Source organism: Dipodomys spectabilis, unplaced genomic scaffold (genome assembly GCF_019054845.1).
Source record: "Dipodomys spectabilis isolate Male_0828 unplaced genomic scaffold, ASM1905484v1 ptg000004l, whole genome shotgun sequence".
NCBI lineage: Eukaryota > Metazoa > Chordata > Mammalia > Rodentia > Heteromyidae > Dipodomys > Dipodomys spectabilis.
In genome coordinates this window covers 11,039,922-11,065,915 of record NW_024870681.1, presented here as the reverse complement: position 1 = coordinate 11,065,915, position 25,994 = coordinate 11,039,922, and the positions used below count along the sequence as shown (strand labels likewise).

The 25,994-nt window shown below is 42.5% G+C and overlaps 2 protein-coding genes across 4 annotated transcripts in view; both read right to left on the bottom strand.

Annotated features, from left to right (window-relative positions):
• Positions 1–22,741, bottom strand: part of Hsf5 (heat shock transcription factor 5) — a 40,726-nt gene extending 17,985 nt beyond the window's left edge. Inside the window, exons 1-3 of the mRNA XM_042691513.1 lie at positions 21,977–22,741; positions 15,227–15,601; positions 606–703 (exon numbers count right to left, since the gene is read on the bottom strand). Of these exons, the coding sequence (XP_042547447.1) occupies positions 606–703; positions 15,227–15,601; positions 21,977–22,625 (1,122 nt within the window). The 5' untranslated portion in view covers positions 22,626–22,741. The remainder of the gene's footprint in view (positions 1–605; positions 704–15,226; positions 15,602–21,976) is intronic.
• The window catches only part of Mtmr4 (myotubularin related protein 4), a 34,647-nt gene continuing 24,238 nt past the window's right edge, over positions 15,586–25,994 (bottom strand). For 2 of the 3 annotated variants that reach the window (XM_042691491.1, XM_042691500.1), the window contains one exon: positions 23,568–25,846. In XM_042691491.1, coding sequence (XP_042547425.1) covers positions 25,669–25,846 — 178 coding nt within the window. In that variant the 3' untranslated portion in view covers positions 23,568–25,668. Of the gene's footprint in view, positions 15,602–23,567; positions 25,847–25,994 lie in introns of those variants that run through there. The other variant, XM_042691485.1, reaches the window with a different exon arrangement.

The window sequence follows — 25,994 nt, the reverse complement described above, 5'->3', positions numbered from 1 at the left end:
CAACTGTGAGCAAGCAAGGCAAATGAAAACTCAAAGTCCTGGATTCAAGCCTTGATACCAGCATATGTGCATGTGCACACACACATGCACACATACACCCCCCCCCCACAACAACAACAACAACAAAAACACCTCTTAGCTAATTAATTTAAAAAGTCCACATATGGTTAATGGTTAAAATCTTAAAAGTGCTGGTCAAGAACAATGTTCATATATCATTCATATCTTCTCTATTTGATTTAGAATGGAGAAAACTAAACCTATAATCCACAGCTAACCTTTGGCCACTCATAAAAACTTTGAAATGGGCAACAGAGGTACATGCCTATAATCCTAGCTATGTAGAAGAGTGGGATCTGAGGATTGTAGTTTGAAGACAGCCCAGGCAGGAAAGTCTGTGAGACTCATCTCCAATTAGAAAGCCAGAAATGGAGCCATGGCTTAAGTGGTAGAGCACTACCCTTGAGCTAAATTTTAGCTCAGGGACAGTGAGCTCAAGCCATGAGTTCAAGCCCCAGCACTGGCACAAAAAATTTAATTACATTTTGAAATTTTACAAGATAAACAGTATTGTTCAAAAAGGACAGTGTGTTCAAGAATCTTACCTGGAAGTAGTTGCAGTGTGCATAGGAAGAGGCAGTGGGAGTAACACAACTACTTAAAGCATCCATGTGGGTAGAAGGAGAGCAGCACTGTAGCACAGCTGGAACAAAGTCAAACAGATAAGCTGTCAACTAAAAGAAACCTCTACAGCAGTCAAGGCATTGCCATTTCCAATCTGGAACTCCAAACCATTTCTTTCATAAGTCTAAAAAAAATTACTTAGCTCAGTTAGGTTCTATTATTTGTTAAAAAATAATATGCTCATATTATGTACTTTATAATAATTTCTGTTTTTAGTCACTTATGGGGCTTGAACTCTGGGACTGGGCACTGTCCCTGAGCTCTTTTGCTCAAATCTAGTGCTCTACCACTTTGAGCCACAGCACTACTTCTGGTTTTCTGATGTTAATTGAAGATAAGATTCTCATAGACTTTCCTGCCCAGGCTGGCTCTGAAATGCAATCTTCAGGTCTCAGACTCCTGAGTAGCTAGGATTACAAGCATGAGCCATCAGTACCTGGTAATATAGAATTTTAAAGCAGTCGTATCAACTTTTATAAGTGATTTCTTTGGCACCTAAATATTTTGTTACCTTTCTACCTAAACATTTCCTTATTGAAGTAATTTAATTTTATTGATTACTTAGAATTTTTACACAATTGTTTCAAGCACTTTTAGCAATAACGAAAACTTGGAGGAGGGGGACTGCTTTAAAGATTAAAACAAGGAGCAAATATTCTGCAAATGTTTCTACCACTAAACAATGCATCTTGTAGAAATACATGTAAAAACTTTCAGCCATTTAGACAAGTGGTTAAGAATGCGGATCCTTGAGCCAGATTTCCTAGCTTTGAACCCCAGCTTCACAATCTAATCATGGTTAATTTCTTTTGGTCTTGTTTCAGCATTTTAATAAAATAAGGATAATAACAGGACCTACTTAATATGGCTGAGGCGAGGAATGATCTAATACTCATAAAGCACATACAATAGTAATGAGAACTAGTAAACAATCAACAAATGTTAACTATTATTTTAACTAAAGAAATAATTTTTTTTTAGCATGCTGGAGATCAAGTCTAATTATGTTTTCCAAACTTTTTCTTTATGGGTAGGACACCATGAAAAGATTGAACTCTTTGTACTGGAATAGTTATACTTACAGATGAAGTCTTAATAGGCTGAGTCTCCTCTTTTCCAGAGAGAGACTCTCCAGTATGAATGAGAATCAGTTATAACATCACACCTTTGAATTAAACAGAGGATGGCAGTATTGAGTGCCTACGCACAGTGCCGACACACAGTGGCAGATGCTTTACATATATTGCTTCAAAGAACAACCAGATGAGACATTAACACTACTTTATAAAGTAACAACTCAAACTCAGAGGTATTAAGTAATTGGCCAAGAGTTACAAAGGTGGTAGGGACAGAGTCAGTAATGCTCTTTATCATTACCTCTGCCTGAAATATAAAATCTAATTTTACTGAAACTCTACTTGCTGAATATCTTCAAAGGAATCTTTATTAGACTGTGGTAACTTTTTTTTTTGTCAGTCATGGGGCTTGAACTCTGGGCCTGAGTGCTATCCCTCAGCTCTTCAGCTCAAGGCTAATGCTCTACCACTTGAGCCACAGTACCACTTCCAGTTTTCTGGTGGTTTATTGAAGGTAAGTGTTTCACAGCTTTTCCTGCCTGGGCTGGTTTTGAACCATGATCCTCAAATCTCAGCCCCCGGAGTAGCTAGGATTACAAGTGTAAGCCACTGGCGCCCAGCTAACTCTATGTCCAGAGTTTATTAATGTCCTCAGTATGCTCATAAAATTGGTAAATAATCTCATACTTTAATATTTGAAAATAAACTAACCTAAGAATTGTAAAAATTAATTGAAATGCTTTTTTGCCATTATTATTGATTTTTTATTTTTACCTTATTTTATTTTTTGCCAGTCCTGGGGCTTAAACTCAGCTTGGGCACTGTTCCTGAGCTTCTTTTGCTCAAGCCCAGAATTCTACCACTTTGAGCCACAGCACTACTTCTGGCTTTTTCTGTTTATGTGGTACTGAGGAATTACATCTAGGGTTTCATGAACTCTACTACTAAGCCACATTCCCAGCCCACCTACTGATTTTTTTTAATTTTAATTTTTTGTTGGTCACAGGGCTTGAACTCTGGGCCTGAGTGCTCTCCCTTAGCTCTTCAGCTCAATCCTAGTGCTCTACCAGTTGAGCTATGACATCACTTCCAGTTTTCTGGTGGTTTTATTAGAGAGAAGAGTTTCATGGACTTTCATGCCCGGGTTGGGCACCAGAGCCACCTTATCAATGCTGCCTTGTTATTTCAGGTAACTCTTAATATTCTGATAAGACTTGGCGGAAGTGGCGCTGTGGCTCAAGTGGTAGAGCGCTAGCCTTGAGCTGAAATGCTGAGGGGCAGCGCCCAGGCCCAGAGTTCAAGCCCCACAACTGACAAACCCCCCAAAACAAAAAAAAAAACCCAACAGTTGAAGCTTGCTTCCCCTCTGTACAGTATGTTCACAAAAAATAAAATTAAATTAAATTAAAAAAAAAAGACTTGGGAGCCATGGCCCAGGAATCTGTTTTCTGATCCAATTTTGACTATTTTTCAGGCCCTAAACAATATGAAGACTATTTCACAGTTGTTTCCCTATTATGTTTCCCTCAGATCTCAGCCTCCTGAGTAGCTAGAACTACTGATTTTTTAAATGTCAGATATTCATAAATGTGTATTAGAAGTAGACATTTTTGCATCATATAGTACACTTTAAGTCATGAAAGTTTACACAAAGGAAGATTTGAAACAATGGGCAATTTGGAAATAAATGTAAGGGTGATAGTCTCTGAATGATTTGGGTTTTTAGATATAATTATAATGCTTAATAAACTGTATGAGAGGCTCGGAAGGTGGCTCAGTGGTAGAGTGCTTGCCTCCCATGCATGAGGCCCTGGGTTTGATTCCTCAGCACCACATAAACAGAAAAAGCCGAAGTGGTACTGTGGCTCAAGTGGTAGGGCACTAGCCTTGAGCTGAAGAGCTGAGAGACAGCACCCAGGCCCAGAGTTCAAGCCCCACGACCAACAAAAACAAAACAAAACAAAAGCCATATGATACTAATATTGCTACCTAAAAGTCAAGGTATTGTCATTTCCAATATAGATTAAGGAAGTATTTTTCTATACTCTATCTTTTGGAAGTTATTCAAATATATAACTAAAATGTTTTGGATTTAAATCAAATACCTTAGATTTACTAAGATAGTTGGAAGCATAAATATTCTGGGAAATAAATTGAATCCAAAAAGCTAAACAATGAGCAATGTCTGCTACATGTGCCAAAACTTGGAAAAAACTAAACCCCTGTCCCTCAGAGTTTAAGGTAAACCTAGCCCTCTAGTGGCAGGGAAAGACTTAAGTCAACAGCCACAAGTTTAGACTTGGAACATGACTCAAGTGGCAAAGTACTTGCCCGGCATGTCCAGGCTCTGGGTTGAAGCCCTAGTACTGGGGCGGGGGTGGGCAAGGGAGAGGAACTACAGATTTTCACTCCACTAATTACAAATAAATCAGAGAGTTACATTTATTCTTTGATATTTCAATGACTTGACACATTTTGAGTAGTTAAAATATTTTCCAGGGGCTGGGAAGGTGGCTCAGTGGTAGAGCGCTTGCCTTGAATGCATGAGGCCCTGGGTTTGATTCCTCAGCATCACATAAGCAAAAAGAAAAAAGCCGGAAGTGGTGCTGTGGCTCAAGTGGTAGAGCACTAGTCTTGAGCTGAAGAGCTGAGGGACAGCGCCCAGGCCCAGAGTTTAGGCCCCACGACCAGACCCACCCAAAAAAATTTTTTTTTCCAAAAGAATTCCTTGATGCTGGGCGCTGGGGCTCACACTTGTAACCCCAGATACTCAGGAGGCTGAGATATGGATCATTGTTTGAAGCCAGCCTGGGCAGAAAAGACCAGGAGACTCTTAATCTCCAATTAATCAGTAAAAAGTTGGAAGTGGAGCTGTAGCTCAAGTGGCAGAATGCTAACCTTGGGCAGAAAAAGCTAAGCAAGAGTGAGAGATGCTGAGTTCAAGCCCCAGTACTGGCACAAAAACTAAATATTAAAAAATAATTTCTTGGAGAAGTAAAATACAATATATAACAGAGAATATATTAATAGTTGCTAGCTGTAAGAGAATGGCAAAAACAAAACAAACAAACAAAAAAAAACAGCAAATGTGCTCACAAGTGTCTGGGAACAAAACTAGATGAAGATAAGAAGGATTTGAATAGAGTCCAATCCCAAATAGCGTACAATTCCAAAGATTCCCCAGTAGTTATTTCCTTACCATTGTAGTTATACTTCATAGAGTCAATAAAATAGAACAATGTAAGATACTAGTAGTTGTACTGAATAGGAAAACCTAGAGGTAGAAATACAACCATGTGCTTATTAAAATAAAACTATTAATTATGAAAACACTAATATTTATAAAACAGAGTCTATCATTATGTCCTAAGACACCCTCATTGTATAAAGATCTTTTAGTATCCTCTTGAAGGCTATATTCACTAAGGTATTAAACTGCATATAGAACAAAAAAGTATAAATAATGAACAAGAATCCATTTCAGATACAAAAATGGACTGCATTTAAAGCTTTTCTAATAAAAAAATCCAAAATTACTGAAAATTATTTCTTTCACTATAAGTGAGGCGAATAACTTCGTAGACTTTATTCCACAGAAATAATTCAAATATACAACTAAAATGTTTCTGATATGAATCTATTCTAGGTTACTATAGCATCAGTAGTAAGAAAATATCCAATTTATATATATAAATGCTCGTAAGAAATAGTAAATAGTAAATTTAATTTCAGAGTAAGTTACTATAGCAACTAGAATTTCAGCATCTTAAATATGGTAAGATAAGAAAAGGTCTTCTAGGTATTACAGTTTATTATTGTGGTGGTTCAACTTAAGATTTTTTTGACTTTACAATGGTGCAAAAGTGCTATGTAGTCATTAAAAAATCAGACTTCAGGGCTGGGAAGGTGGCTCGGTGGTAGGGTGCTTGTCTCCCATGCATAAGGCCCTGGGTTCAATTTTTTTTTTTTTTTTTGGGGTCCGGTCGTGGGCCTGAACTCTGGGCCTGGGTGCTGTCCCTCAGCTCTTCAGCTCAAGGCTAACGCTCTACCACTTGAGCCACAGCACCACTTCCGGCTTTTTTTTCCCTGCTTATGTGGTGCTGAGGAATCGAACTCAGGGTCTCATGCATGCAAGGCAAGCGCTCTACCACTGAGCCACCTTCCCAGCCCCCTGGGTTCAATTCCTCAACACCACATAAACGGAAAAAGTCAGAAGCGCTGTGGCTTAAGCGTTAGAGCGCTAGCCCTGAGCTGAAGAGCTGAGGGACAGCACCCAGGCCCAGAGTTCAAGCCCCACAAATGACAAAAACAAAACAAAAAAACAGACTTCAAATTTTAATCTTTTCCTAAGCTACTAACATATGATACCTTCTCTTGAAATACTGGCTATGAACTACAGCTTCTGTTAACCACTGGATCATGAGGGTAAACAATCCATACAATATACTGTGTTATTCAGCTATTATCATAGTTGGTTGTGTTGGATTTTTTTTTTTTTGGTCGACCTGAAGTCTAGGCCTAGGCACTGTCCCTCAGCTCTTCAGCTCAAGGCTAGCGCTCTACCACTTAAGCCACACTGCCACTTCCATTTTTTGTTTGTTTTATGTTTTGAGTGGCTTATTGGAGATAAGTCTCATGGACTTTCCTGCCCAGGCTGGCTTTGAACCGCAATCCTCAGATCTCAGCCTCCTGAGTAGCCAGAGTTACAGGTGTGAGCCACTGGCACCTGGTTTGGATTTTTTATTGTTTTAGGTGTGTGTGTGTGTGTGTGTGTGTGTGTGTGTGTGTGTGTGTGTGTGTGTGTGTGTGTGTGTGTGTGTGTGTGTGTGTGTGTGTGTGTGTGTGTGTGTGTGTGTGTGTTCCTGAGCTTTTTTACTGTATTACCTTGAGTGTGTGTGTGTGTGTGTGTGTGTGTGTGTGTGTTCCTGAGCTTTTTTACTGTATTACCTTGAGTGTGTGTGTGTGTGTGTGTGTTCCTGAGCTTTTTTACTGTATTACCTTGAGTGTGTGTGTGTGTGTGTGTGTGTGTGTTCCTGAGCTTTTTTACTGTATTACCTTGAGTGTGTGTGTGTGTGTGTGTGTGTGTGTGTTCCTGAGCTTTTTTACTGTATTACCTTGAGCCACAGCACCACTTCTAATTTTCTGGTGGTTAGAGATAAGAGTCTCATAGTCTTTCCTGCCCAGGCTGGCTCTGAATTGCAATCCTCAGATCTCAGCCTCCTGAGTAGCTAGTTGCAGGTGTGAGCCACCAGCACTCAACTTTCAAATTTTATAAAATCTATTCATATGCATTAAGTCATTTCATTCCTGACTCAGACTATTATGGTCACTTCATAGATCCACTGAAGGTCACAAGTGATGATTAACCACCAAGATGGGACTAGAACTAGTTCATTCCAGTCAATATATTATTTATTACGGTCCTATTATAACTAAGCACTATGCTGAGTGTGGGGAATGCAGAAATTAATCAGAGGCAGCATCCCCTGCCCTCCCCCTCCCCCCCCAACCCCCAGATCTCCAAACCAAGTCTCCAGCTATAGCAGTTGAAGTATATTTTTTTATGTTTGTATAGAATGAGACAATAACCTAGAACAGTCCCTATGCCACAAGTAGCATACAAGTGTAGATTTTTCCATCAGTATCTATATACCCTAACTAGAGACAATTAACTGTGGGATAGACATGTACCAGAAGATTCCCGTAAAAGAAAAAATAAACCTGTGGTTCATGTCTGTAATCCTAGCTACTCAGGAGACTGAGAGCTGAGGACTGCCATTCAAAGCCAGCCTGGGCAGGAAAGTCCGTGAGACTCTTATCTCCAATTAACCACCAGAAAACCAGAAGTGGCACTGTGGCTCAAGTGGTAGAACACTTGCCTTGAGCTGAAGAGCTCAGGGACAGCGCCTAAACTCAGAGTTTAAGCCCCACAACAGCAAGAAAGAAAAGAAAGAAAGAAAGAGAGAGAGAGAGAGAGAAAGAAAGGAAGGAAGGAAAGAAAAGAAAGAAAGAAAGAGGGGGGGAGGGAGGGAGCAGGTGCCAGTGGCACACACCTGTAATCCTAGCTACTCAGGAGGGTGAGATCTGATGATCATGGTTTGAAGCCAGCCCAGGGAAGGAAAGTCCCTGAGACTCTTATCTCCAATTAACCACTTCCCAAAAAAAAAGCCAGAGTGAAGCTGTAGCTCAAGTGGTAGAGCACTAGTCTTGAGCAAAAGAAGCTCAAAGACAGAGCTTGGGCCCTGAATTTAAGTTCAAGGACCAGCCAAAGGAAGGAAGGGTGGAAGGAAGGAAAGGAGAGGAGAGGAGGGGGGGGGGGGGGAGGGGGGGGAGGAGAGGAGGGGGGGGAGGAGAGGAGGAGAAGCAAAGCAATGAAAGCAGTGCATGTATGGAGGGGGGTAACCTTAGTTGCTCATGCCTAGCTACTCAGGAGGTGAAGGAATGAGGATAGTGATTCCAAACCAGCAGTTTATAAAACTCCTATCTTCAATTAACCACCAAAGAAGCTCAAAAGGGAGGTGTGGCTCAAGTGGTAGAACACTAGCCTTGAGCTGAAAAAGCTAAAGGATAACATCTAGTACCTGAGTTCAAGCCCTACACACACACACACACACACACACACACACACACACACACGCACACACACACACACGCACGCACGCACGCACGCAGGCACGCGTGCGCGCGGTGAAAAAGCCCAAAGATGCCTTTATGAGAGGCAAATAAGATAGCAGAGAACAGTGGCCAAAGGATGCACTCTTTAATCAGATTGCCTAGGCATCCCAGCCAGCCACTTACCACTTACTAGCTGTGCCTTGGTCTCCCTCATCCATAAAAATGGTCTGTAAGGGGCTGGGAATGTGGCTTAGTGGTACAGTGCTTGCCTAGCATGCATGAAGCCCTGGGTTTGATTCCTCAGTACCACATACACAAAAATGGCTGGAAGTGACGCTGTGGCTCAAGTGTTAGCCTTGAGCTCTTGGACAGTGCCCAGGCCCTGAGTTCAAGTCCCCAGGACTGGCCAAAAAAAAAAAATCTATAAAATGAGAATAACTATACTACCTATCTGATAAGTTTATTGTAAGGATTAAAGGAATAAATATTTGAAAAGTCCTATTCTAAGTGCCTAGTCATAGTGGTTGCTATGTAATATTATTTTTAAATATGAGAATAAGGGATGCTACTCACTTTGTTTTCCTTAAAATGTTACCTTTCTTAGCCAGTGGCTCACACCTGTAATCCTGGACACTCAGGAAGCTGAGATTTGAGGATCACAGTTGAAGCCAGCCAAGGCAAGAAAAGTCCTTGACATTCTTGTCTCCAATAAACTACCAAAAAAAAAGGCAAAAATGGAGCTCTGGCTCCAGTGGTAGAGTGCTAGCCTTAAGCTAAAAAGCTCAGAGACAGTCCTGAGTTCAAGCCCCAGGACCAACACACACACACACACGTACACAGACACAGACACACACACACAGACACAGACACACACACACACGCACACACACACACAAATTAAAATTTTATTTTTCCAGGTAGAGCCAACAGTCCACTCACAGCAGAAAGCAGCTACAGAAGACAGACCATCACTTCTTTGCACTCTGTTTAAATTTATTTATTTATTCATTTAATCATTTTTGGGTCCGGTCGTGGGGCCTGAACTCTGGGCCTGGGCTGTGTCCCTCAACTCTTCAGCTCAAGGCTAGCACTCTACCACTTGAGTCACAGTGCCACTTCCGGCTTTTTTTCTTTTTTTGCTTATGTGGTGCTGGGGAATCGAATCCAAGGCCTCATGCATGCAAGGCAAGCGCTCTACCACTGAGCTACCTTCCCAGCCCTCTGTTTAAATTTAAAAGGGATCAAAATCATTTAGGTAAAATGAGGCAGGATAGATGAGGAGGTATCAAAATTATATTATTTTATTACATATCAAAAAGGGCCAGACTCAGTTCAAACTAGGAAGTAAACTGAAAAATCAGATAAGCTCCCCTCCTACCAAACTTCCTTTCAGTATAAAATTACAAGATTAGGAGATTTAGGAGCACTGTCTTAATCGGCCCTTAACTTTGAAATGGTAAAAATCTGGGAACTCTTTCTTGATGGGTAGAGAGACAGAAGGAAAGAACTCAGGCCACAAGTCTTGGAAGGTTACCCATGTTTTGGTGGGTCTTCACTCATATTACACTACCCAGAACCATTATTAGAGCTTAGGAGATGGCTAGACAGTATTTGCCCAGCTGGGAAAGGACAAAAGATACAGACAAGAGCCACCATCTTGAGTCTTTAACTCATATTTTCTGTGTGAGGAGCAGGAAAGATCTCTTTCTTTCTTCCTCACCCTCTCTTTCCCTCTCCTCTCCTCCTCCCCCATCCTTTCCCTTTGGTAGTGGAGCTTGAACTCAGGGACTTATGATCTTGGCTTTTTGCTCTACCACTTGAGCCATACCTCTACTTCTTTCTTTTCTATTTTCTCCCTAAGTTAGCCTTGTTATAATAAAATAAATCCTGGCTAAACAAAAAAGAAGAAGAAAGAAGAAAGAGAGGAAGCAGCCAAGTGCTTGTAGCTTATACCTGTAATCCTAGCTACTTAGAAGGCTGAGACATGAGGGCTGCAGTTCAAAGCCAGCCCCGACAGAAAAGCCCATGAGACTTATCTCCCAATTAGCCAGTAAAAAGTCAAAAGTGGAGCTGTAACCCAGCAGCAGAGTGTCAACCTTAAGCAAAAAAGCTTAGAAACAGCGCCCAGCTCTCCTGAGTTTAAACTCCCTGACTGGAATAAGACAAAAAAAAATCAGTAATTCATGAAATAATGGAAAAAATTTAAAGATTGTGGATAATATATTTGGGGTTTCATTTATTTTTAACACAATTTTATGTAGTTGAGTATCATTTTCTATTAACATTTCAACCAGACCTCAGGTAACATAGTTCATTCTGAATGGACTGAAAGATAACTACTCCAAAATTAGTCTTTTGTTATGATTTATTTAGATGAGTTTGAGAATGATGGTTATCTTGCCTCTTACAGCAATATCCTATTTATATTCAAGAAAGTCCTTTGTAATGCTGTTCATAAACAGGTACTCATTAAATATTGGTTAAATTGCTCAACAGTGTATTTTCTTCACTTTAATCTGAAAGAATAAAGCATGTCTATGATATATATGGCAATTTCTTTTCCAGAGCAGATAAACCAGTTCAAGCTGGCTATCTGTGGCTCATGTCTGTAATCCTAGTTACTCATGAGGCTAAGATCTGGAGGATCAAAGTTTGAAGCTAGCCAGGGCAGAAAGTCCATGAGACTTTGTCTCCAAAATAACCAGCAAAAACCCAGGGTTGGAGGCATAGCTCAAGTGGTAGAACACCAGCCAAATATGTTGTGAGGTTCTAAGCTCAAACCCCAGTATTACAAAAATAATACATATATACATACCAATGTAATAAAGGGCTAAAGGTGTGACTCAGCAGATTACTTGCCTAGCAAGCATGAGGGCCTGAGTACAAACCTCAGTACTGTCTGCCTACCATAAAAACAAACTAGTCAGGAAGTGGCGCTGTGGCTCAAGCGGTAGAGCACTCACCTTGAGCTGAAGAGCCCAGGGACAGTGCCCAAGACCAGAGTTCAAGCCCCACGAACGAAAAAAAAAAAAAGTCAATCCAATTATCCTTTTCAATAACTGACAAAATTGTTAGGTTTTTAAAAAGAGATAGCAGAGTAAGAACACCACGCACGTGGTATTCAGGTAAGGGGTAGGTTTATTCATCGTTGTGGCTGGCACCAGGCCACGTTGGCCCTCCACGCAGCTGGGAACGACCTGGGAAAGAGCTGAGAAAGAGCTAGAAAGGAGAAGAGAGAGCTGGGAAAGAGCTGGGAAAGAGAGGTGGGAAAGAGAGGTGGGAAAGAGCTGGGAAAGAGAGAGAGCTGGGAAAGAGAAGAGAGAGCTGGGAAAGAGCTGGGAAAGAGTTAGAAAAGAGGGCTTCTGGGCCTGGGCTAGGCCTTATCTAGGGTATGGGCAGAGAAAATGTGGCCACATCAAATTCAGATGTGACCTCTTCCAGGTGTGCCAGTTGCCTAGGTAACGCAGGTACTGGGTGGAGACTTTGCTACGAGGAGGGTGGAGTCTAATTCGCTATCCAGGAGTGGACCTTACAAAAATAAGACTCAAATACTACAAGATTCTATTTTATATGTGCTATGTACTACAAAATCAACAGTATTACTTGTGTACTCTTTTTTCTCTTTAGTGCTAGGACTGGAAACGAGTACCAAAAGTAGTACACACTGGCAAGTGCTTTACAAACTATAGCCCTAGCCTCTTTTTTTTTTTTTTAATGCTGGTACTAATGCTTGAACTCAGGCCCTGTCCTCAGCTTTTTTTCACTCAAGGCTGGCACTCTACCACTTGCGCTGTATCTCTACTTCCTAGTTTTTTGATGGTTAACTGGAGATCAGAATCTCACAGACTTTTCTGCTAGGCTGGCACGTGCGTGTGTATGTGTGTGTGTATGTATGTGTGTGTGTGTGTGTGTGTGTATGTGTGTGTGTGTGTGTGTGTATGTGTGTGTGTGCGTCCGTCTGTCTGTCGGTCGTGGAGCTTGAACTCTGGGCCTGGGCACTGTCCCTCAGCTCTTCAGCTCAAGGCAAGCGCTCTACCACTTGAGCCACAGCAGCACTTCTGGTTTTTCTGGTTGTTTATTGGAGATAAGAGTCTCACAGACTTTTCTGCCCTGGCTGGCTTTGAACCATGATCCTCAGCTCTCAGCCTCTTGAGCAGCTAGGACTACAGTCATGGCACCCAGCTAATTTCTAACGTGTATTCCTTTCACTTATTTTGTTTAATCAGCCCTGGAAGAGATGATCTAACAAAAATACCTCTTTTTTTTTTTTTTTTTAGGTCCAGTCATGGGGCCTGAACTCTGGGTCTGGGCGCTGTCCCTCAGCTCTTCAGCTCAAGGCTAGCACTCTACCACTTGAGCCACAGCACCACTTCTGGCTTTTTTCTTTTTTCTTATGTGGTGCTGAGGAATCGAACCCAGGGCCTCAGGCATGCAAGGCAAGCACTCTACCACTGAGCCACCTTCCCAGCCCCGAAAAATACCTCTTAAAGATTGCTTCTAAACCTATATAACTGAGAAAATGAATTCTCCCAGATTCTTAATTCACAGGGCTTTGTTCTCTCTAGTCTTTTCTGAAAGTTATTTATTTATTTTTTTTGTCAGTCATGGGGCTTGAATTCTGGGCCTGGGCGCTGTCCCTCAGCTCTTCAACTTAAGGCAAGCGCTCTACCACTTGAGCTACAGCGCCACTTCCGGTTTTCTAGTGGTTTATTGGAGATAGGAGAGTCTCACGGTCTTCCCTGCCCGGGCTGGCTTTGAACCACAATCCTCAGATCTCAGCCTCCTGAGTAGCTAGGATTACAGGCGTGAGCCACCGGCGCCCCAGCTCTTTTCTGAAAGTTTTATCCCTTGTTTCTATCATCCTATTTCCTCATTCTGGGAAAAGCATACTACTACACTGTTTCAGAAAAATAGAAAATAATTTGAATGCAAGACTATTATCTTGCAAAAGGCTATTTTATTTTTATTTTTTTTCTTTTTGGTCCGGTCGTGGGGCCTGAACTCTGGGCCTGGGCACTGTCCCTCAGCTCTTCAGCTCAAGGCTAGTGCTCTACCACTTGAGCCACAGCGCCACTTCCAGCTTTTTTCTTTTTGCTTATGTGGTGCTGAGGAATCGAACCCAGGGCCTTGAGCATGCAAGGCAAGCGCTCTACCACTGAGCCACCTTCCCAGCCCCCAAAAGGCTATTTTAAAAAACACAATTTCTTCCCCAACAAGTAAAACAGATGATCACTAGCAGAAAGATCCCAATCAATGGCTGGCATCCACCAGCATGGCCTCAATACTCTTGGTTGAGCTCCAGGTCTCAGTCACCATTGTCAGTTTCTCCTGTCTGTTATTCCCTGATTCTTAGTTGGCTGAAATGAACAATGTAGAGCTCCACTATTCACGACGTTTTAGAAAAAAAGGTCAAAGAGAGCCAGACGCCAGTGGCTCACAACTATAATCCCAGTCACTCCGTAGGCCAAGATCTGAGTATAGTGGTTCAAAGCCAGTCTGGGCAAGGAAAATCCATGAGACACTCTCTCTCTCTCTCTCTTTCTTTTGGTCAGTCATGGGGCCTGAACTCTGGGCCTGGGTGCTGTCCCTGAGCTCTTCAGCTCAAGGTGAGTGCTCTACCACTTGAGCCACAGCACTACTTCTGGCCTTTTCTGCTTATGTGGTGCTGAGGAATCGAACCCAGGGCATCAGGCATGCACTCTACCACTAAGCCACCTTCCCAGCCCCTCCATGAGACTCTATCTCCAATTAACTACCAGAAAACTGGAAGTGGCACTGTGCCTCAAATGGTAGAGTGCTTGCTTTGAGATGAAGAGCTCAAGGATAGTGTCCAGGTCCAGGGTTCAAGCCTCACAACCAACAACAACAAAAAATGTTCAGAGAGTATGCTTTGCTATTTATCTTCATTTCTGAGATACCAAAATGATTTCATTATGAGGTAATAAAATTATAGTATTAGCCGGGTGCTAGTGACTCACGCCTGTAATCCTAGCTACTCAGGAGGCTGAGATCTGAGGATCGCGGTTCAAAGCCAGCCCGGGCAGGAAAGACCGTGAGACTCCTATCTCCAATAAACCACCAAAAAACCGGAAGTGGTGCTGTAACTCAAATGGTAGAGCGCTGGCCTTGAGCTGAAGAGATGAGGGACAGCGCCCAGGCCCAGAGTTCAAGCCCCACAACCGACAAAAAAAAAAATAAATAAATTATAGTATTATATAAAAAATGTGCATTATATATATTTTTTTCAGTGATAGGTCTTACAATGATAGACAAGTACTTTACTAGTAAGCTATGTCCTCAACCCCTAAAAATAATATTTTAAAAAATAAATGGAGCCGGGCACCAGTGGCTCATGCCTATAATTTTAGCTACTCAGGAGGCTGAGATCTGAGGATCGCAGTTCAAAGCCAGCAGGAAAGTCCGTGAGACTCTTATCTCCAATAAACCACTAGAAAACCCGAAGTGGTGCCGTGGCTCAAGCAGTAGAATGCTTGCCTTGAGCAAGCCCCACGCTGACAAAAATAAATAAATAAATTGAAATAAGAACTACACAAAGGCAGTTAAAGCAAGGTTCCAAGGTACTAAAATCTTAATTTCAAAACTAGAATACATTTTGAGGATACAAAAGTTTCATTTCACTAAAAATATATATACCTTCATGTACCAAGAGGATTTTCAAATCTCGGAGGACACAAGAAAATTTTATGGATTGCTTAAATATGTCCTATATTTCTTAGGTACATATTCCTACTGTTTGTCTTTTCAGTACACAGAGATCAAAATGCAATTAAAAATAAAAGTGACATTATAAACTATCTTAACAGAAGCCACTGAACTTGAATTTCTCATACCTGTTGGATAGTAGGCTTGGGAGTACTGTGCTGATGGTGTGTAGTTACCATACTTTTGGGAGGAGCTGACCATTGTTTGAGTACCTTGTTGAACATGCACAGATGTGGCATTAGGTTGCAATGTATAGGTAACCTCAGTTGGAAATCTCTGCAGTACAGGAAATGGAACCCCTTTATCTGAAAAACTAGGAGACGTCTCCACTTGTCCAGGGTGCATTCCAAGGGAGTTCTGCCATGTTCTAGGAGGAATTGGGGTCCGGTCTAAACCTTTCAGAGGGAAAGTGCTGTGGTTGTGGGATGAAGTTGATACGTAGGAATAAGGAGACAAACTATCTCGCCGGAATGACCGGTGAAATTGTCCTACGGCCACTGGTCCTGCATAAAAGAGAAAGAGCACATTTACTACCTTTACATTATACTATCAGACACACAAAACCACAGTAAACCAAAGGTCAAAAAATATCCTACTGTTAAGCTATCAGCTATTTTTTTTGGGGGGGGGGGGGTCCATCGTGGGGCCTGAACTCTGGGCCTGGGTGCTATCCCTCAGCTCTTCAGCTCAAGGCTAGTGCTCTACCACTTGAGCCATAGTGCCCCTTCCGGCTTTTTATTTTTTGCTTATGTGGTGGTGGGGAATTGAACCCAGGGCCTCAGGCATGCAAGGCAAGCGCTCTACCACTGAGCCACCTTCCCAGCCCTCAGCTATTTTGAACACAACAGAAATGTAGCTGTGGCACAAACAAGTTCAGAATACAGAATATAAGAACACACATACTTTGCTGAAAAAAGTCAAATTTTTGTTTGGTTTTCAGTATATTATAAGAGATAAGATGCCCAAACTCTAAAATTAAATCAGAGATTGAATCAAATATTTAGTGTAAAAAACTGTTATATGTGAGTCAGCCATTTTAATTTTTTTTTTTCTTTTTTGGTGCTGGGGTTTGAACTCAGGGCCTGGGCACTGACCCAGAGCTTTTTTGCTCAAGGCTAGTACTCTCACTTTGAGCCACAGCTCTATTTTGGTTTTGGAGTAGACTTTACTGCCCCAGTTGGCTTGGAACTATGGATCCTCAGATCTCAGCCTCCTGAGTAGTTAGGATTACAAGCATGAGCCACCAGCGTCCAATCCATCTTACCTTTTATCTCGATTGACTAACAGATTTTTCCAATATATGAGCTATTTTCTACAGGTTTTCTACTGATTTTTTTCCAAACCATTTAAGAATTTTAATAACAAGTAGGAAGCTAAGTGCTCATGCCTGTAATAATAGCTACTCAAAAGGTTGAGATCTGAGGATTCAGGTTTGAAGTCAGCCTGGGCAGAAAAGTCCCTGAGACTCTTATCTCTAATTAACCATCAGAAAAAGCTAGAAATGGAAGTGTGTGGCTCAAGTGGTAGAGTACAAGCCTTGAGTAGAAAAAAAATGTAAAGGATATCATCACCCAGGCCCTGAGTTCAAGCTCCAATATTAACACACAAGAAGACCCCAAAACAAGCAAGCAAATAGGAAAATGGTATTCTACCAATCACAAAAAAGAAATGTGTAGAACAAATAATTAGAACATGAAACAAAAAGGAATGTAATGGCTTTTGTGCCAGTCCTGTGGCTTGAACTCAGAGCCTGGGTACTATCCCTGAACTTCTTTTGCTCAAGGCTAGCACTCTATGACTTGAGCCATAGGGCCACTTCTGGCTTTTTTGTTTATGTGGTACTAAGGAATTGAACCCACGTCTTCATGCATGCTAGGTAAGCAATCTACCACTAAGCCACATTCCCAGCCCCCGTACTTACTTATTTTTAAAGCTAGGAATTTAGTGGCTCATGCCTATAATCCTAGCTACTCAGGATCTAGAGGATCGAGCTTTAAAGCCAGCCCAGGCAGAAAAGCGTCAGATTCAATCTCCAAAATTACCAGCAAAAACCCAGGCTAGTAGTATAACTCAAATGGCAGGGTACCAGGTGAGCAAGCAAGTTGAACAAGAATGAAATCCTGGCCTTTTCCCCCCTCCTCTTTAGAGCACTGCTAGTAGTATCCTTTCCCATTATAAATGAGCTGGTTTGATCTGAATCATAGGACAACTGGTTTAAACCCAAAGATCCAGGCTCATCAAAGATTCCAATACAAGTATTTGTTTTCCCTAATATATCAAGGTAAAAAGAAAAAACAAGAGACAAAAAGCATTAGTGTTGACTGAGAAAAGGAAGAACATATATGCCTCAAAATGATTTACTTTACAGATTATGATTTTTAAACATAGAGGAAGTTATTCCTAAGAAGAGGTTTGTATATTAAATGTGATTCATGAACTCCTTTATTAACCTGAAAACACGGAAAACCAATCACGTTATCCAAGTGCTAAACAAAATGTTAAAAGATCTTTTATGTTTGGGGCTGGGAAGGTGGCTCAGTGGTAGGGCCTTGCATGCATGAGGCCCTGGGATCAATTCCTCAGCACCACCTAAGCAGAAAAAGCCAGAAGTGGGCTGTGGCTCAAGTGGTAGAGCACTAGCCTTGAACTGAAGAACTGAGGGACAGTGCCCAGGCCCAGAGTTCAGGCCCCACGACTGGCAAAAAAAAAAAAAAAAATCCCTCATGTCCCTGTATTCCCAAATATTTAGATTATAAACCATTTAACCTATTACACATCTCACTATTTCTACAGTGTTTAGTTTCCTTAAGGAATAAAGTATTGATGCCAAGAATAAACAAACACATGCACACAACACAAATTCTGAAGCAGTAGAAATCAAGGACTCTATTTGAATGTGGAACAACAATGCCTAGTTCAAAAGACTGAATGTATGTAAATGACAAACCTCTTAAAATAACTTTTCCATTAAAGTACAAAAAAACAGATTACACCACACTATTTGACTAGCAATTTTATATGTACATACACTATTAACTTACTACTGACATGCTTTGTTTTCCTAAAGAAAGTGTTGCTTTTCATAGCCAGGTGCCACTGATAGCTCTTATCTGTAACCTTAGCTGACTACTCAAGAGGCTCAGATTTGAGAACCAGGGTTCAAAGATAGCCAGGCAGGAAAGTCTATGAGATTCTTTTTTTTTTTTGGGTCCGGTCATGGGGACTGAACTCTGGGCCTGGGCGCTGTCCCTCAGCTCTTCTCTTTAGCTCAAGTGGTAGAGCACTAGCCTTGAGTTCAAGGCTAGTGCTCTACCACTTGAGCCACAGAACCACTTCCGGTTTTTTTTCTTTTTGCTTATGTGGTACTGAGGAATCGAACCCAGGGCCTCATGCATGTAAGGCAAGTGCTCTACCACTGAGCCACCTTTCCAGCCCTCCATGAGATTCTTATCTCCAATTAACCACTAAAAAGCCAGAAATGGAACTGTGGCTCAAGTGGTAGATTGTTATCCTTGAGTAAAAAAAGCTTAGGGATAGTGCCCAGGCCCTGAGTTCAAGCCCCAGGACTTGCAAAAGGACAGGAAGGAAAGGAAAGGTTAAAGGAAAAGAAGAAATGGTTAATTTTCACAGTCTCCAAGTTCAACCTACAACCTGCCAAAAAGGAAAAAGAAAAAGGAAACTGAATTGTTACTTTTCACTGTTTCTGAGTTACCTAAATTTCTGAGTAAATAAAGCTCTTCTGTTAAGGATTAGCTTGTAAGGCTCTATTCTGAGCAATTTTACAGAGCTTCACCTTAAAATCTTCAGAACATCATTAAAATATTTGGCAAAGAATGATTCAAAAATTCTGGAAAAGCCAGGTGCCAGTGGCTCAGGCCTATAATCCTAGTTACTTAGGAGGCTGAGATCTGAGGATCACAGTTCAAAGCCAGATCTGGCAGGAAAGTCCATGAGACTCATCTGAATTAACCAGCGGAAAACAGGAAGTGGCACTGTGGCTCAAGTGGTAGAGCACTCGCCTTGAGCTGAAGAGCTGAGGAACAAACAACGCCCAGGCCCAGAGTTCATAGTCCTATAACTGAACAGAAAAAAAAAGAAAGAATGAATTCTGAAAATGTTGGGCAAGATGGATTTGTGCTTTTTAAACATTGTATTCTTTCTATGGACACTAATGAATTGCCAGGAAAGAATCTCAAAATTGCCTGTTGAAACTTGTGTCCAAGCAAAGAGATATTAACCACTTCCCAAATTTGCTACTTAGTTTAGAATATTTTAACAAATACTGTAAACTAAATTGCCCTAAAAGCAAAAGAATAAAAAGAAACAAAAAGGGGGAAAAGGGATTTTTCACATTTCTTTTCAAGTGACAGCTAAATAAAAAAACAAGATCCTAGCCCAGTGCCAGTGGCCTGGAATCCTAGCTACTCAGGAGGCTGGGATCTGAGGATAATGGTTCAAAGCCAGCCCAGGCAGGAAAGTCCGTGATACTCTTATCTCCAATTAACCACCAGAAAACCAGAAGTGGCACTGTGGCTTAAGTGGTAAAGTGCTAGCCTTGAGCTGAAGAGCTCAGGGACAGAGCCCAGGTCCAGAGTTAAAGCCCCATGACAGACAAACAAACAACAAAAAAAGGAAAAGAACAAAAAAGAGCTAAGGACTTCGAAGATACATTAGGAGCAAAACAAAGCTGTACCAGTATTTTGAATCTACAACAGAATTACATTCCTCCTAAGACAGAAACCCAATTGCGCAGGGAAGCAAGCCTATGGTATAGATAATCCACACCTAACATCCTTTTGTACATATCAACAGGTAGAAATAGGAAATGCATGAAAATGACAATAACCTAGGTAAGTATACATACACATATGGACTAACGTATGTACTTACAAGAATGAATTTACAATTTTTCAACAAATAATCTTTAAAATGCTGAGCAACTCAACTATAAATAAATAAAATCAGATTCTAGATAGCTTCTGTTTTAATTCTACTGAACTTGTAGTGATTTTTTTTTTTTAATGGTAGCAGTGAGGTTTAAACTTGGGGCCTTGTACTCTGGGCAGGCACTCTGCCACTGGGACCACAACCTCAGCCTCAACTGAACTAGACTACAACTGTGTTTAAGATAGGTAAAAGAAAATGATCATGGGCTGGGAAGGTGGCTCAGTGGTAGAGTGCTTGCCTTGCATGCATGAGGCCCTAAGTTCGATTCCCCAGCACCACATAAGCAGAAAAAGCCAAAAGTGGCACTGTAGCTCAAGTGGTAGAGTGCTATCCTTGAGCTGAAGAGCTGAGGGACAGCGTTCAGGCCCCACAACTGGCAAAAAAAAAAAAAAAAAAAAAAAGAAAGAAAGAAAGAAGAAGATCAAAGAGAAAAGTGAGCAAGAGTTGGTTTCTACCTATGTTCCTTTGAAGTATTAACCCATTTTTTCTCCCTCTGCCCACTAGATAAACAACCTGAAAAAAAAAAACAGCCTGTGATTAAAAAAAATTTTAAGACATATCTGTGTAGAGCTTTTGTCAAATATGTATCATGGAATTGTCTCTACTGCTTTTCCTCAAGTAATTTCCCATCAAAATCAATGGTCATCACATGCAAGTAGCTTAATATTCCTTTAGAATTCCTTTAGAACATTCCTATACCACTGCTATTTCCCAACTTGTTTCTAGAACTCTAACCTAGTTCCTTATCTTCTAAACTCCAGAGACATAGAATTGTCTAAATTCCAATGGGCAAAGTACTGCCTGAGTACCCCACCTAGGTTAAATGGAGCATTGTGTTGTTTATGTGTAATTATTTTCATAACGCAAAAATAGCTCAGACTTTTTTATGCTAAATTCATGTTAACATGCTGAAAATATTTTTATTACTCTCCTAGTTGAAGGTGGAACATGAATTTGAATTTTATTATATTCTGCTGCTTCCCTTGGTATACTGCTTCATATCACAAACTCTTTAAACAGAGTAGTGTTATATTGCCCTAGTCACTTTCCCAGAAGGAAAAAAAGCATTAAAAAAAAATCAAGACTATAAAATAGATCACCATCATCAAGGGTTTCTGAACTTCAGAAAATGCAGATAGCTTTTCTTTCAATGCTGAAAAGTTGAAGACAGAAAGACTGTGTTTGCTTTCAGAAATTCTTTTTCACAAAAAACTTGCTATAAAGAAAACCAGTTGGCCTTATAGTTGTCTGTAACACCTCAAGTCACCATCCAATGATGGTGAACAAAGGCAATGTTCAACCAATCTATTCTACTTAGGAACAGGATCTTGCAAACCATCTGTAATTATGGGTGCACCCTAACATCTACCTTTATGCACGTGACTTGGAACCTTACATTGTTGTCCTGACACTTCTTTCCAAGATTTCTTACATGTATCAACAGGTGGAGAGTGGAATGTCTCTTCAAAGACTAACTTCCATTCCAAGTACCTTTTGCACTTTCCCCTGGTTGGTTTAATGTTTTAAATTTTGACTGTGTCTATGCTGCTTCCTGCCTTAACCAGTGCAGTGACTACTTCTGATTTCCTCCTAGAGCAATGGCGGACCTTCGGGGTCTCTTTGCAACCCAGTGCTCCAACCCAGCAGCTCCTATTCTAGATGTTCACAGTGGAGGAGCTGGCTGTTGGGAATGAAAATGGTTCCAGAGGTTTGGAAGTAGGTAAACGACTTGGGGTTTCAACCTTGGCGGGCCCTGGGGTGCTGGTGAGATTGAAAGGAGGTAATGGAACCTACAGTCCCAGGGAGCCTCCAAGGTGAGCATGAGGGGGCAATGCGCTGTGCAACGGCGGTTGCTCCATGTTGGGGGGGGGGGGGGGGGAATGGAGGCATACGCCCAGGTGGAGGGGCCAGGGCTCGAACTAGGGACTCACCGTGCGGCTCGGGCCGGGACCCTGCGGGTGGCAGCGGTGGGTCCTGGTGCTGCAGTGGGGAGGTGGAGGCCGAGGCAGAGGCCGAGGCGGAGGCGGACGTGATGAGGAGCCGCTGGAAGCGGTTGGGCGGGCGGCAGGGCACCTCCAGGCCGGCCGCCAGCTTGGCCTTGTTGGCACTGGTGAGCCGCTTGAGGTGCACGAGCAGCTGCGGCTGGTCGCGGCGGAAGTGCGGGCTGTGGAAATGGTGCAGCGGCCCGTCGCCCGCGGGGCCGCCGGCCCCGGGCCCCGCCGCGCCCGGCCCGCCCAGCACCACCTTGCGGAAGCCGTATAGGTTGAGTTGGCGGATGAAGCTGGTGAAGTTGGTGGTTTTGAAGAGCTCGGGTTCGGCCGCAGTGGCCCCCAGACCACCACCGCCAGCACCGCCAGCACCCCCGACGCTGGCCCCTCCGGCAGCGGCACCACCGCCGCCTCCGGCTCCCGGCCCCGGCGGGCTGAGCAGTTCGGCCTCAAAGAGCGGCTGGTCGATGAGCAGCCCCTCGCCGCGGCCGTCCCAGCGGATCGAGCGGTAGCGGGGGCTGTTCACCAGCCGCCACAGCTTGGCGGGGAAGTTGTTGGGGTTGATGGGAGTAGAGAGCAGCGCCTCCTCCATCGCCCCGCCCGGGCCTGGGCCTCGCCCCGCCGAGCCTGGCTCTCTCCCACCGTTCTCGATCCCCCGGGGCCTTCGCTTCGCTTCGCCCTGCCCCCTCCTGCCAGTGCCCGGCCTCCCAGGACCCGAAGACCGTTGGCGCACGAGTCTCGGGCCTGCCCTCGGCGCAGCCAATGAGGCCTCGAGTTGCACCGCGCGGCCTGTGGGGCGCGAGCAGGACCCCATGCAGGGATGCGCGGACCTGCGCCCCCCGCGGTGGGTCGGTCCGCCCGGGCACGGTGGGCTCCGGCCCCCAAACCGCCCCCACGTGGACGGAGGAGCGCCGCCCGCCGGGGAATTCTAAGTCCTGCAAAGAGAGAAGCCCCGGTTCTCGGTTCTCCACGCCCGGAATACTAAGGGCGGAAGGATCATGGGCTGCAGCCGAATGCAGAGTGTGCATCCAGCCGTACAGAGCCCGTCCCGGAGAACAGCTGTCTTTTCCCGTACACCTGTCTCTCCAAATAAAAATATCCACCTTTTCCGGTAGGAGCATTTTATATCTTTAAAGATATCTGCTCTTCCAAGCTGGTGTTTTTGCTCAACCCAACTTATACGAGGTTAGATGAAACTGAGGCTCCTGGCAGAAAGGGAGCCAGAGAACGTGGTAAGTACAACTCTGCGGTGCCCCCTCAACCAGCTGGTGACATTTCAGACACTAAAGACAAGTGAACCTCACATAAGACAGTATTCTTTAGAACCCGTAAGACTCAATCCCTATCCAATCACTAACCACAGATATACCCCGGGAGCTCATTTTAAGAATGGAAATTCTTGGGAAGAGCTATGCTTAAAAGTCTTTTCCCTCCTGGTAAAAACAACAGAAGGACCAAGAAACAGAAACCAAAAAAAACAAGCACTACGTTTCCTTAAGAAATTAAAATGAATAAAAAGAGCCAACAAAGCAGCACTAATATAGAGATTTTATTTAAACTGTATTGAGTTTTTTTTTTTTTTACAGCACATTGCATGTCACAACGCAACTGCACAGTTTGGATTTTTGGCCACATCATGTCACTGACACCCACAACAGCTCTGAAAGGAGTATTTGATGAACACATCTGAACCAAGAGCCCAGAGTTTCTCTCCAAGGCCATGCAGTTTGTTCATTTGGGACAGTCCCTCAAAACAGCCAAAGTAGGCAGATATAGTCTCCTCAGTGTTACCAATCTCCCTGAAAACAGGCAGAGTGAAGTGCAATGAAAATCAATTAACTTAAAAAGCCACTCATGACTGTCAACAAATTGAAATGATTGAGAAAAATGCTTAAAATAATTTTAGGTAAGACACAGGAAATAATTTGTTACTTTTTCATGATCTCAGGAATTTCCCAGACACAAAATCTCCATTATCCAGCTTCATTTATATGAAAAAAAAAAAAAAAAAAAAAGTTCTGCTAGGCTGACCTAAATATGCCAAAACTTTTTATGTTACATCCATGACATGTATGAAGAAGCACAGACGCTTCTCTGTAGGACTAAGGAAAAGGTCAGGACAAATAATTCTTGTTGTAAATGTAGATGCTAGTTATTTTGGAATGACTTTTCTAGAGAGCAACGTAAAAGTAGCAGTGAGGATGACAGCTACCATAATTTTAAAACAGTATAGGCCTAAACGTAATTTACTTTTTATACATCAATGAATGAAAGAAAAATGAATATAAGAAATCCTAGTAGTTTCATTATAGGCCAAGGAGACTTCATCTGTCCCAACCATAGTACATGGCTATATCACTGTATCTTTTGGTTAAGTGCCACTGGTACATATTAAGATGAAAAAAAAAAGTCAAAACAAAAAAATTAAAAAAAATTGTTTGGTCCAAATGGACACATTTTCTCTCCCAATTTTGGTATCAAGGCTCTATTCTCTTCTGTTTGGGTTCCATTGTTAAGTGCACAGAAATAGACAGCAGCATTTTTACGGAAACCCTCACATACCAAACAGCATTATTTGAGGAGGTAAAAACAAACGCTAGATTCTACCCTCAAGGTGTCAAGTGTTCAGGATAAGAAGCAGTGTGACCCAGAGGAGGCAGCAGCCAAGGGAAAGACAACATGGGGGAAGTGGGCAATGGAACAATAAAAATCTTTGTTTTATTTTCATGCCAGGAGAGGATCAAGGTGTAGCTCCTGTGTTAGCACCAGGACAACTAGGAAAAGTCAGGCGCTAAGGGTAGGGCACAATCAGCAGATATTTCACAAGCATAACTTTTGTTTTTCCCTTCTCTTTTCCTTCTTCACAGTGCATACCTCAAGAGCTGTCACCATGTAATAGAGTGACGACTGCCTATGAAGCTCAAAATAACTGATTTTTGCCAAGAGTAAGCATCAACAGTTTTCCTCTGCTCCCAGAAATGTCTCATTCCCTAGAACTGTCCTTCTAAAATGAATATTCACTGATGCTGGCCAATGAGCCAAGTGAAAAATACATTGAAATCTCCAAACCAATCTTTAAACCAAACCCCACAGAAAAAACAGTACTAATGCAACTAGAGGGAGTGCCTCTAAAGACTGAGCCTTCATGCACAGACACAGAGCACAGAGGTACGGAATAGAGTTCGTCTCAAATAGGATAGGAAGTCCTATCTTGTATACTATAATCTGCTTTTTCAAGGTGGAGGAGAAATGGGTCTCTTATCACTTGAAGTTTGGTTATACGTATGCCTTTCTATTGCTGTTTGGGCTCTTTGCACCAGGCAGTTATCTATGAAATCATCTTGTGACTCCCCCACAGGAGAAAGACGCTGGAGTCACCAACTCAACATTAAGACCCAGGATCTGGGTCTAGATTGGGACCATTACCCCAAGGTGAGGGTATCTCCAGTAGAAGACCTCCTGCCAAATTGAAATTCCTCTGCTCCAGCCTCATGGTACCAAGGAGGATCTCTCAAGACGGTATCTTTGAGCTCTGTGATTTCATGAGCCTCACACCTAGGAATCTTCCAAACTACACCTGAAGCAGATCCTCCCTTCAAACCTGTTAAAATTGGACAGGTCATCTCCTCTGGCATTCAACTGGAAGCTGTAGCGATGGGTTTCTTCAGATGCTGGCTCATGAGTTCCCTGGCACGAGATACTTGGATGTGTTCGTAACATGAGTTACAGACAAGAACTGGGTCATAGAGTTGTTGATCAGGAATGGGCAGCTTCAGGTGGCAGCATCCAGCACAAAATACATTCCCACAATTTCTGCCAAAGCACAGAGGAAAGAGTTCATCAGAAATGCCAATGTACTGAGAGTGAATGATAGTTTAAAAGGCTTTCTGTGAATAAATTTTTTAAAAGGCTGGGTACAAACAAAAATAGCTCCTGTAAAGATGTTCCCATTTCAGATTAA